The 13,644-nt window shown below is 37.2% G+C and overlaps 1 protein-coding gene across 2 annotated transcripts; it reads right to left on the reverse strand.

Annotated features, from left to right (window-relative positions):
- Positions 1 to 299: 299 nt before the first annotated feature.
- LOC145011804 (mannose/glucose-specific lectin-like) lies at positions 300 to 2,883 on the reverse strand. Of its 2 annotated transcripts, none has more exons than XM_078970538.1 (5): positions 2,714 to 2,883; positions 2,523 to 2,603; positions 1,622 to 1,920; positions 1,099 to 1,548; positions 300 to 795 (listed from the first exon to the last, which is right to left on the reverse strand). In XM_078970538.1, the coding sequence occupies exons 3-5, from the start codon at positions 1,916 to 1,918 to the stop codon at positions 544 to 546; spliced, it is 999 nt and encodes a 332-aa protein (XP_078826664.1). In that variant the 5' UTR covers positions 1,919 to 1,920; positions 2,523 to 2,603; positions 2,714 to 2,883; the 3' UTR covers positions 300 to 543. The 2 variants fall into 2 exon arrangements, with proteins under 2 accessions (XP_078826664.1, XP_078826665.1); XM_078970539.1 differs by having other exon boundaries at positions 1,622 to 1,869; positions 2,714 to 2,882.
- Between the last annotated feature and the right edge of the window lie 10,761 nt (positions 2,884 to 13,644).

The following is a 13,644-nucleotide window of genomic DNA, read 5'->3' on the forward strand; positions in this document are numbered from 1 at the left end:
AATTACACTTTAACCTCCGGAGATTTAAATATCGTCATTTGGCTTCCCGAGACCAACACCCCATTAATTATTACTTGATTTTGGACAATAATAATATAAAATAATAATAAAATTACTAAAAGTTCCGGATTTATTATTTAATTATTTTATTTTATTTGGAATATTACAGATTTTTTTTAGTTCTCGTTATCATCCTTCATTAATAATATATTTGCATATGTTTATTTGGAATAACATAATGGAGCATATGCTATTATCATGATAAATAAATGACTATTTTCAGAGTATGAGACGCAAACTAGCATAGCAAACGTAATGACATATATTTAAGATATTAATGAACACTAAACAAACAGAGGATGTTCAATAACTACATAACTTCAACATAACTTCAACATGCTCTTTGTTTCTTACTCCGTAATAAAGCCTTCAAGTTTATTTGGTCTTTTTCACACTCCAACCTTCAAGAAGACATCATAACCTCAAAGGGCTATATGTTCCTTATTTCATAGTACAACTTTTAAAGGTTATTTGTTCCTTATCTCACTGTACTGCTTTCAAGTAGACACCAATGCTATCGATATAATAGCCAGCAAGACCATAAAATCCAACAAAAGAACCGATATCCCATGATACCGTGAAAGGCTTCCCTCTTACATTACCAAAAGGTCCATGAGTTTTCTTGTTTGTCATGAATGATATCGAGGATATTATAGTCAAGCCAGCATCACTTCCCCTTGATAACGCAATTGTTCCACTAATGGCAATTATTTCCTCGTGCCTTTCAAATATTACCTGAACATGAAAGACAAATTCAACATACCACACATAACTAAGAATATTACATCCAAAGAGACACAAAATGATATTTTGGAATTTATAATTTCTTATTCTTCAATTTTCTTACCAAATCTTGTTCATGCAATCTTACTTTTTCTCACTAACTTTCTTTGATCACCTTACGAACAAGGTGATAAAATGTTATGCTTTTTATATAAATAATATTTTTTTCTATATCACATGATTCATGAGAAACAATGTATATCCATTAACCATAATAAAAAAATATTGAATATTAAATATTTTTGAATTGTTTACCTCAGAAACTGTCTCTCCACCATTCCAACCACCAAACTTTTCAGTAGTTTGTGTTAAGCCTCCACATTGTGTGGTGAACATGAGAGAATATATGAGATCACCATGATCAACGGTTATCTTCTTCAAATTATGATTTTCCTCAAGTTGGAAAGACCAAACATTTTGTGGACTTGCGGGTTGAGTTTTTCCCCATGTTCCAACCCGTAAGATTTCCTCATAGGCTTTTAGATACACACCAATGCCATCAATATAATAGCCAGCAAGGCCACAAAACCCAACCAATGAGCCTTTGTCCCATGGTAAATAAAAATCATTTTCAGTTGCATGACCAAAAGGTCCATGTGTCCTCTTGTTTGTCTTAAAATATAGTGACGAAATTACTGGATTACCACCTCGATTACCAATGGCTCCACCAATCCCAACTATTTCCTCATCACTTTCAAAGTGTATCTGATTTACCCACAAAGAATATTGATTAATAAAAAAATTACATATTGATTAGTGACTTAAGATATCAACTCACCTCTGAAACTGTGTCTCCACCATTCCAACCACCAAACTTGTTGGAATTATGCAAAACACCTCCACATTTAGTTGTGAACATGAGAGAGTATATTAGTTCACCATGGTCAATGGTTATCTTCACCAGTTTATGATCTTTCTCAAGTGCAAAAGACCACTCATTCTGAGGACCTCCACTTTGTTTTCCCCATTCTCCTACTCGAATATATCCTGCTGTTTTGCTAGTTGTTGCCCCACCCATGAGAGAAACTGTAAGTATATATGTGAAATGCAATAAGGAACAAGCTCTTCCCAACATTTCTGTCAAATGAATAATGGCACCTTATATACATGTTAGCCATAATTATTTTGAATCATTCGTTAAGATGGAAATCGAAAAACATAAAGCAACCATGTTTTCGTTAAGTCTCATTGTTTAAAATAAATAGATGATTTATATCAAGTTTATATAAAAAAGTTTAATTGGCGTTAACTTTTTTTCATGCAATAATTAAAGATGCTTCAGAACTTCACTGATTGCACACAAATAATTTCTTATCTCTTTGTGGGATGAATTTAGTTCATCAAATTAGATTGAGCCACTAGAATGGAATATGAACGCGTTAAATATTCAGAATCAGAACTCGAGAGATTTTTGTTTGAAGTTATGTGCGATTTGGACCTTTCCCATGTCACCTCTATTGGTGTATTTTTTAGTCCCATGTTTTGTTGTCTGATTGTTGGATGTGTTTGTAAAACTCTTTTTTGTTCTTGTTTGCCTCTAGTCGCTTGCTAAAGGTTTGAATAAACTTTTGCAGTTCAAAAAAAAAAGTATATTCAAGGTAAAAGAGATTTGAGCCAATAATAGAACGGGTAGTGTAGTAAAAAATAAATAAATAAAAATAAAAAATAAAAACCCTTACCTTCTACACTATCGAACAGCTAGATCTTCACTTGATGAATTAATCAAAGCAATCGACAACTTTACCAACGGATTGGAGAAACTGCGAGTAAATGATCCAATCAGTCTAAATAGTAAATACATACGACGAACTGCTTTAAATTTATCAGTTTTTGAGAAGCCTACATGGAATTCGAAAGTGAAAAAACCAACCTTGGAATTGCCGCTTAGTATTTTTTACTCCATGACCACACACAATGAGTATTTGCAGTATATAAATATATAGAACTCGGCCTTCAAATAGTGTTATGCACGTTGTAGTGATGATAGAACGTGCTCTATTTCTGCGAAACTCCTATAAAGCCGTGTTCCATAGTGATGGAAATAACGTAACAAAAAGTTATGGATGAAACTTAGATACTTACAAGATGCTATTTTGACTATTAGGAAAAGTTGATAGTGATCACTCGTGCGTAGTGATGAGAATAACGTATCAAAAAAGATAGTATCTAAAGCCTTGTTCCATAGTGATGAAGAAGAATTTACTTTTCTAGTGTCTTTAACTCTGTTTGTTGCCAAGAGCCAAAAACGCGATTTTGTTTTATAAAATGAAGTTATACGTTCATTTTTATTTGTTATATCGGGTATAGTAGCATGTTATTATTTAATTTTATAATTTATACATATATTTTAAATTTTGTTATGGTTTTGGTCCAACCTTGATTTTGTTTTTTATAAATTCATTATAAAATTAGTTAGTGTTTAAAAATTATCTTTTTTTTAAGACTTTCTTACACCTTTTTTTTATTTAAATTAAAAAAATATATAAATAAATAAAAAACGTACAACTTTTTATACAACCTTTTGAAAAAATTTCTTGTAAACATTTAGATTAACTTAAAATTGCTTTACAACCAACAAAAAATTAGATTAAAGATGAAAATATATCAAACCTTTAAAACCTAACAACCCAAAAAATCAACCAAAACACGTAAAACCAGCTTCGTTATGAATATGGAAAGAGATATTAGAAAAATCGAAATATCATAGCTATAAAGAATCGATACTTACATATATTGAATCTTAGAGCAACAAAAATGATCAGTTATTATTTCAAAAGTTATATGAAAATATAAAAGGAAATATATAAAACAATTTTCAAAAACATTGTACAAAAGTTAGAAAACCTTGTAAAAAAGTTGTAAAAAAACATTATAAAAAAGTTGTGGAAAAGTTTAAAATGTTGCCAAAAAAGAGTATTTTATATTTATAAAGTTATAAAAATACAGTAAAAATGGTATAAAAGGTAAGTAAAAATGTAAAAAAAAAATTATATACAATCATAAAAACTATTTTAATATGTTGTATAAAATTTATAAAAACATTTAAAAAAATTCAAATGTAAAAACATTTAAAAAGAAGCTCAAAAGTAAATCATAAAAACTATTTTAATATGTTGTATAGAATCGAAACAACCCGAACGAAAGTGTAAAATTACAAAATGACAATCTATGTCTAGTGTAACATCTGTTCCTGATTCTAAAAGTTAATTATAGTTTTTAAGGGGTCTTGTGCATGGACTCGGCGAGTTGCGAGTCCAACTCGCCGAGTAGGGGCATTATCTACTCGGCGAGTCGGAAGTCCCTATATAAGGATCATTATCTACACATGTGGCCTCCCTTAGCATCTTATACCCCTAAGAGAGATGTTCTCAGCTGTGAAACCCCCTCCCCCCCCCCCCCCTCCTTAGTACGAGTAAGGGCTTGGTTTAGCAAACTTGGAGTGTTAAAGAAGAGATTTAGAAGAAGGAACAAGAGGGGAAGTAGTAGATCCGGCATGTACACTGCATTAGGCATCATTTTAAGGTAAAAAGTCGTTACCTTGAAATGTAGATTCTTAGATCTCTCCTCTCCCAAGTACATGTCCATTTTAGGGTAAATGGAGTCCAAGTTTAGTTCTGGACGTATCAATGGGATATAGTTTCAGATCTGGACCTTTTTAGGTCCCTAAAGTCATAAAGTTGCTCTCTTTATGTAGCTTAACCCTTCCCATGCACACAAACCTTGTTGAAAGCATACCTTTGACCTTCTAGCATTGTGAGGCCTTGCATGCATGCAAAGTTTGCAATTTTACGTGACATTCGTGATAAGAAAGGTTGGATCTGAAGTTTGTGACTCCATATTCCATTCTAAAGGACTAAAAACGAAATGAACTAAGGGAACTCGTTGAGTCGCTTTATGAACTCGACGAGTCGGGTTTACAGTTAACAGTTTACGGCTAAGCGTGCACGACCAAGGAGTTTATGACCATATGGTTCTCGTCCATGTGTTTGTGGTTGATAGTTTGGGAGGGGACTTGACGAGTCACTCTAGTGACTCGGCGAGTCGACGAGTTATGCAAGGAACTCGACGAGTGACCGATTATACTCGACGAGTTGAGGTCAACATAGACTGTTGAGCTTGGCTATGGACTTTGACTTTGTCAAGGGTTGACTATGAGGGTATTATGGGTTTGTGTTAAGTAAATCACTTGATGATTATAGGTAGTCGAGAAGAAGTAGCGCGGGACATATGTGACTTCAGCTTACCAGTTGAGCATTCGAGAGGTGAGTCTTCTCACCATACTGATGGGTCTAAAGCACCAAGGCCGACCCTTTTTATGATAGTTGGTATGCTCGTTGTGTAGAGGTATGTGGCATAATTTTGTTGAGAAATATGGTAGAGATAGCCTCTATGGCTATGGTAGAGATAGCTTTATAGCTGACGGTAGAGATATCATTTATGGTTAATGGTAGAGATTAATGCTCTTATAGCTAACGGTAGAGATAGCCTTTATGACTAATGGTAGATATAGCTTTATAGCTAAAACGTTATGGAATATGTGGTAGAGATAGTCTTCATAGTTGTTATGATGTATGCTATGTTGCTTGTGTGTGGGGTATGCCCTTGGAAACTCACTAAGCGTTAGCTTATAGTTTGTGGTTTTGTTTTAGGTACATCTGAGCCCAAGGGCAAGGGCAATGCTTGATGGCGTGACGTGCACTCTCTCTCAGGCATTTTTATGGGACACTCTAATATTTGAAAATAAAACTATAATGAGTACGAATTTGAAAGCAGTTTAATGGAATTTCATGATTTATGGAAATATGTTTGATTAATTTAAAACGAAAAAAAAAATTCTTTGGAAAATTGGATAGTTACAAGTTGGTATCAGAGCCTTGGTTTGAGGGATTCAAACATACCCTTGGGCATTTCAGGACTTAAATTAAGGAAATGGTAAAAAGAAAATTGTTTTCAAAAACAAAATCAAATAAAAAGCTTTTAAGGAAAGAAAACGTGAGAGTGAAATGCGCGTGATTAGTCGGGCCAAGTAAGTAGTTCCCCAATGTAATAACTATGTTATACTGATATTTGAGTTTTTATGATTGTATGGAATTTGCTATGTGTATACTTTAAAATTGTATTCAGTTAGGAGCTTATAGCCTCAGAATGATTGATTTGGCCTTATTTCTTGTTCCTTGTATGGTTGTGGTCCTACGGTAGAATCTTTTATTTGGAAGTCTATTTGATCATTTTTGTATATAATTTTCATGCATAAAGGCAACCTGTTATGATTGATCAGATTGGCATGGGAAGAGAAAATCTTAGGACAACCTGAGATTTGATGTATGCAGTAGTTTGTGGAATATGGTTCACTTCTAGGATGAATTGGATTTATCAGGTAGAGAATTGGGGAAGGGTACAGGTAGATTTGGAAAATAGTATTGGGCCCGTACTACTAAAAACACAGGACCTATACCCGAACCTATGCTAGATGCGACGACTTTAAGGGGTGGGAAGATCCCTTGTATGGAAATCCTGATCGTTATGATTTATGACTTTTCAGTTCAACATGGTGGTTACATGATTTGGAGCAGGGGGATCAAGATCAGAATTCGGATCTGGGGCAGGATCTGGAGACACTAGTGATGTCATTGATGAGAGGTTGCGCGAGCTTATTACAGCCGAGGTTACCAGGGGCATCCTTGAAGCCACCCCAGTCATTTTTAGGACGGTCAAGGAGGGTATGATGGATATCATGGAGGAGAGGCTTAGGGAATTCAAGGCTGAGATTGCTGTGGGAGTGCCTCTGGAGAGGAAGGTGGAGTTTCGCATTAACTTGGTGCCTGGTGCCGCCTCGATAGCAAAGGCACCATATCGGTTGACACCACCTGAGATGCAGGAACTATCTACATAGATCCAGGAGTTGCTAGACCGAGGGTTCATATGTCCGACTAGTTTCCCGTGGGGAGCACCAATCCTTTTAGTGAAAAAGAAGGATAGATCGCACAGGATATGCATCGATTATAGGGAGATGAACAAACTAAGGTGAAGAACCGTTATCTGTTACCAAGAATCGATGATTTGTTCGATCAGCTGCAAGGTGTATCCTGGTTTTCCAAGATTAATCTTCAGTCGGGATATCATCATATGAGGATTCGGGATGACGATATACTGAAGATGGATTTCAGGACTCGATATGTGCATTATGAGTTCGTGGTGATGCCGTTTGAACTCATCAATGCCCCAGCAACGTTCATGGATTTTATGAATAGGGTTTGTAGACCGATGTTGGATCAGTCGGTGATTGTTTTCATTAGTGATATATGGTCTATTCTAACACCAGGGAGCAGCATGAGCAGCATTTGAGGGAGGTACTGGAAACCCTGAGGGTGGAGAAGCTTTATGCAAAATTCTTCAAGTGTCATTTCTAGCTGCGAGAGGTATAGTTTTTGGCGCATATGATCAATCAGGATGGCATTTCGGTTGATCCAGCCAAGGTTGAGTCTGTGATACAATGGGAAATACCAAAGAGCGCCTCATAGATTCGTAGCTTCTTAGGTCTAGCGGGCTATTGTTGGAGATTTATCCAGGATTTCTCTAAGACTACTGTGTCATTGACCCGTTTGACCAAGAAGAATGTGACCTTTCGGTGGGCCATGGATCAACAGATGTCTTTTGAAACCCTGAGACGGAGGTTATACGAGGCTTTGATTCTAGTGCTACTTGAGGGGTTATACGATTTTGTGGTGTATTGTGACACATCGATTTCGGGGTTAGGTGCAGTTCTGACACAGAGGGGGCACATGATCGCATACGCCTCGAGGCAGTTGAAGCCCCATGAAGCAAATTACCCCATTCACAACCTGGAATTGGGGATAGTGGTGTTCACCCTCAAGATTTGGATGCACTATTTGTATGGAGTGCGGTGCATCATATACACTAATCACAAGAGTTTAAAGTATTTAATGGATTAGCAGAACCACAACATGCATTAGAGGAGATGGTTGGACATAATAAATGATTATGATTGTGAGATTTATATCACCCAGGGAAGGCTAACATGGTCACCGATGCTTTGAGTCGTAAGTGTTGGGTTTTGAGCAATCTAACACTTCCTAAGTGTGCATGCAACCCTAATAAACCTTGGATCTATGTTTGTCTAAATACATGCAAAATAATAAATTTTCCAAGGTTTATAACCTATCTAACATGGCATGGGGAACATTTCAACATAAAAGAGTTAGAAGAGATTACATACCTTTTGGTGAGTTTGGTTCTAAGGAGTTTGAGGGCCAAGCACCAATAGTGTGAATGCCTCAAATGGAATCACAAAACACCACAAACTCTTGGAAAACTTTGAGAGAGTATACACACTTGTATAAAATCGGCCACACGCAAGCACATACACACTAGTTCACTAGTTTCCTCTTAGGCCCCATTTCATGCTCCATAAGCATGCATATATAGTGTGCATGGTTAGGGTGAAACCCTAATAACCCATGTCTTTTCCTTTCCATGGATCCATGGGTTAAAAGCTCCACGGATCATCCATGGACTTCCACATAAGCCTAGCCCATTAACAAATGAGTATTAGCCCACACTATATAAAACAAATAGCCCATAATCTAATTAGTCTTCCTTTTAATCTCTAAATTAATTCATAATTAATTTAAGACTAAAACTAATTAAATAACGTAACTTCATATTAATATATTATAACTCATAATATATTAATAAACATATGTGTATAACTCTCATAAAATTATCCATAATAGTTTGGATGAGATGCAACCCAAATGGACCATGCCGTTCGGGTCAAGTATATACCAAATAAGTTATGGACTTAGACACCTTATCCAACAGACTCCCACTTGGATAAGTCTAATAACTGTATTTGCCTATAACTTCTGGAACCAACCAGCAATCGTAGCTCTCGAAAACTCCCTCGAACTATGAAGACTCTGTTGAACTATGAAGCGCCATTTTAGATAAGTGATCACATAATCCTCTGTTCTTATGATATCAGCCGGACAAACACATGGAACTATGTCTTGCTTATCGTCTAGCAGTTGTTTCTCGATTTACCGATTTGTTTGACGAAGAACTTCACTGAACACATCGGTTTAGTTCTGACCAGGCCTGGTACATGGGTCAACACAAAATCATCGAGGGGCCCAGATATCGCTTGTATTTCTAGAAGGAATAGATAAACTTCGACTGATATGCTTGTTCTACTACTTATTGAATTGTACACAAAGGCATGTTTTATCACATCAAGTTACTGATGCGTTTACGTGCAATCAATGCACAACCAACTCATAGTTAACAACTCATATCTCTAGGTTTAAAGATTTATATGATGTTCTCGTCTCACGATCACTCGAGATAAATTCCATGAAGTGATACAAGTGGGCGTGGGTTTATACCAATACTCATAACTTATGAGTACTCATGAATGTTGCAGCAACCATTGCCATGTCTAAACACCTTTAAGGCATCTACAAACCCAATTCATGACAATCTTGATTCATACCTACTTCCGACGTATGATCGATTGTGGAGGTTTGAATAAATTAATTATTCTGGAAGTCAAAACATGCAAAACTGAAACAATAGTAAATAATTGACAATGATAGTAACACTTTACTCATAAATAAATCACAAATTTTATTCATCATCAAATGTCGATTACATTTTACAAGTTTCAGGAAAACTATCTAATCTGTAAAACTAATATCGTCCCTCAGCCCGACGCGTCTCGCATGCTGAAAATGCTTAACCCTCGTCAGTCCCTTCGTAAGGGGATCTGCAGGATTCTCATCCGACGATATCCTCCTTGCCACGAGGAGTCCTTCTTCAATCTTGTGTCTTATGAAGTGATATTTTCTGTCGGGATCTGCCATGATCTATTGGTTCCTTGGCTAAGGTAACCGCACTATTGTTGTCACAGAAAATCTCTATAGGTTCCTTAATAGCTGGTACAACTCCAAGGTCTCCGATGAAGTTCTTTAGCCATATTGCCTCCTTTGCTGCTTCACTCGCTGCTATATACTCTGATTCACAAGTCGAATCAGCCACCATCTCCTGCTTGGAACTCTTCCAAGAGATTGCCCCTCCATTTAAGGTAAAGATCCAGCCTGACTGAGAGCAGAAATTATTCCTATCAGTCTGAAAACTAGCATCACTATACCCTAATACTCTCAAGTCATCACTGCCACCAAGGGTAAGGATCCAGTCCTTAGTCCTCCGCAGGTACTTGAGAATGTTCTTTACCGCTGTCCAATGAGCCTTGCCAGGGTTCCCCTGATACCTGCTGACCATGCTAAAAGCAAATGCCACATCAGGACGGGTACAAGGCATAGCATACATGATTGAGCCAACTGCGGAAGCATACGGTAATTGGCTCATCTTAGCTATCTCTGCCTCTGTACTCGGACTCTGAGTCTTACTCAGTTTGGTATTGCTTTGGATTGGTAAATCTCCTTTCTTGGAATTCTCCATGTTGAACCTTTTCAACACCTTATCCAAGTAGATACTCTGACTAAGTCCAATTAGTCTTCTACTCCTTTCTCTTAATATCCTTATCCCTAGGATATAGGTAGCCTCCCCAAGGTCCTTCATAGCAAAGCACTTCCCAAGCCAGGACTTAACCTCCGGCAAGGTTGGGATGTCATTTCCTATGAGTAGTATGTCATCCACATACAGTACCAAGAAGCTAACTATACTCCCACTAGCTCTAACATACACGCAAGACTCATCTTCGCTTCTCGAGAAGCCAAACTCTTTTACCTTCTCATCAAAACAAAGATTCTAGCTACGAGATGCTTGTTTTAATCCATAAATGGATTTCTCAAGCTTGCATACTCTATTGGGGTACTCTGCACTGACTAAACCCTCTGGCTGATTCATGTACACATCCTCAGCCAACTTTCCATTAAGGAAAGCGGTTTTGACATCCATTTGCCATATTTCATAATCATGAAATGCTGCAATGGCTAACATAACCCTAATAGACTTAATTTTTGCTACCGGCGAGAAGGTTTCATCATAATCAATACCTTGAGTTTGAGTAAAACCCTTCGCAACCAGTCGAGCCTTATAAGTATGCACTTTTTCCTTCCATGTCGGTCTTCTTCTTGGTGTCCTGGGAGGAGTCAATTGTGAGACAATCGCACACTCCTTAAGATAGTCAAGGAACTCGGTGCTAAGATACTCACCACCTCGATCGGATCGAAGCATCTTAATGTTCCTACCCAATTGATTTTCTACTTCCTGTTTGAATTCCTCAAACCTTTCAAAGGTTTCTGATTTATATTTGATTAAGTAGACATACCCATATCTACTAAAATCATCAATAAAAGTCACATAATACCGATTAGCATCCTTTGTGGCGGTTTTGAATGGCCCACATACATCAGTATGTATTAGGTCCAACAAACCCTCACCCCTCTCACAAGTTCCAGTGAAGGGTGATTTTGTCATATTTCCAAGTAGACAAGATTCACAATTATCATCCGATTTAAGGTCAAATGATTCCAAGACTCCACTCTTTTGGAGTTGGCCTATGCGTTTCTTGTTTACATGTCCAAGACGATAATGCCACAATGATGCTTTATCTAGGCTAGTAGAAGAATCAATATACAACACATTATTTCCTAAGTTGTCTACAATCGACACAGTTTCATACACACCATCACAAGGTAACGCTTTAAAATAAAACACATTATTACAGAAAGCATTAATACCACCACATTCATTATTAAACGAAAAGGTAAAACCTTGTTTGTACAATGCATGAAAAGAAATAATATTCCTCGCCATTTCAAACGAGTACACACATTTATTCAAACCTAATTTTAACCCATTATTAAGCAACAAAGTATAAATTCCAATCTTGGAAACAGGTGAAGCCTTCCTATTCCCAATGATCAAGTTTATCTTCCCGTGCTCCACATTCTCACTTCTTCTTAGGCCCTGCAAATCAGAATATATGTGAATACCACATCCTGTATCAAGCACCCAAGAGTTAGAATATGTTGAGTAATTAGACAATATAGTGTAAATACCTGCATGGGTGGGTGTTACTTTCCCATCCTTTAGATGCTGCAAGTACTTAGGGCAGTTTCGCTTCCAGTGTGCCTTTTCATGGCAATAAAAGCATTCAACATCCTTGGGAATGTCAGATTGAGTGACAGAACCGCTCTTGGTCTTTGATGAGGAGCCTTCAAGAGACTTTCCCTTGGTACCCTTCGAAGGGTGCTTCCTCTTCTTCCCTTTGCCTTGCCCAATAGCTAAAACAGGGGTACATGTTGAAGTAGGAGTAGTAGAGGTAACAACCGCCTTACCCTTAAGACCGGATTCCGCGGTCTTCAAGAGTCCTTGAAGCTTGCTGAGGGTAACTTCCTCCTTGTTCATATGATATGTCATTCGAAAATGATCATAACAAGAAGGCAAGGAGTGCAAAATGATGTCAATTGCCAACTCCTCAGGGATGTTAACATTCAGCTTCAGCAAACGGTCCACATACCTTTGCATCTTTTGCATGTGGCCCGTGACGGATTCACCGTCCTTCATGCGGGTAGTTATTATGGAGGAGATTATTTCATACCGTTCCTGACGAGCACTCTGATGGTACCTTTCCATCAGGTCTTGGTGCATCTCAAAAGGGTAGAAATCTTCATATGACTTTTGGAGCTCGGCTATCATCATGGCCATCATGATACATGCCACCTTAGTAGCATCTCTCTCATGAGTCCTGAATTCAGCGATCTCCTCAGGAGTAGCATTAGACTCATCAAGTTCTTTTAACTCCTTATCGAGGACATATTCCTTGTCCTCATAACGAGTAACCATCCTGATGTTCCTAATCCAATCCATGAAGTTGGAACCATTAAAGATGACCCTCCCACAATGATTCATGAGAGAGAAAGAACCAGTTGGGTTAGAGCCTGAAGCATTAGTGTTGGAAGACATCTGAAAGAAGAGAGTAAGTTTAGATTAGATATATAGGATCATTAATAAGACACCCAAATGTAATATTAAGGCTAGGATCCAATCACAATATATTACACTTAGAATAGGGATGTCGTAATCTAAGTAATAATATATTTGAAAGGTAGGTGAATGACGATTCACTAATTTCCACCATGAAAACGAAATGATTTATTAGGTTTAATTGGATTTGAAATTCCTAGATTCTTTTGAGATTCATTGAACTTTTCAATGGCATGTTTCAATATCGATTGTGTCCTTCAAGTTTTGTGACTGGGATGCCGAGGATCACAAAACAAGGTGTGAATAACCATGCTAATTCACTTGGTACCCTTAATATTATCACCTAATCAATGTGTCGGTTAACCACACACGCTCCATTGATCTATGACAAACATTAAGTCACCCTTCGTGATCCTTACTAGTCCTAGTTAGTGTGTCGGTTAACCACACACGCTCCACCAAGGACTTGATAAGGTACAAAGTGTGAATTCCATGGACTAGCACCATGTTCACAATTTTCCTAAAATAACTAAGATTGGGAATTAAAAGAGTTTAGTTACTTTATAATATTCATTATACTTTTAATGAGGATTTAAAGTCATTATTCTACCTGTTCGGCTAACGACCCTCCACCGATCAAGCAAGCGGTAGGTGAGAGTATACACCCATTAAGTCGCCATTTTATAGGCAACAACCTTATACCCACCTTATAGACCGGCTTCGTGAATGAGGCCTACTAACGGTAAAACGACTTATTCTTATACATATATATAATAATTAACCATTAATGTTATAAATAGTATAAGGGTTGAATTTTAACTATTAAAA

Source organism: Lactuca saligna, chromosome 8, assembly GCF_052625555.1.
Source record: "Lactuca saligna cultivar CGN05327 chromosome 8, ASM5262555v1, whole genome shotgun sequence".
Taxonomy (NCBI): Eukaryota; Viridiplantae; Streptophyta; class Magnoliopsida; order Asterales; family Asteraceae; genus Lactuca; species Lactuca saligna.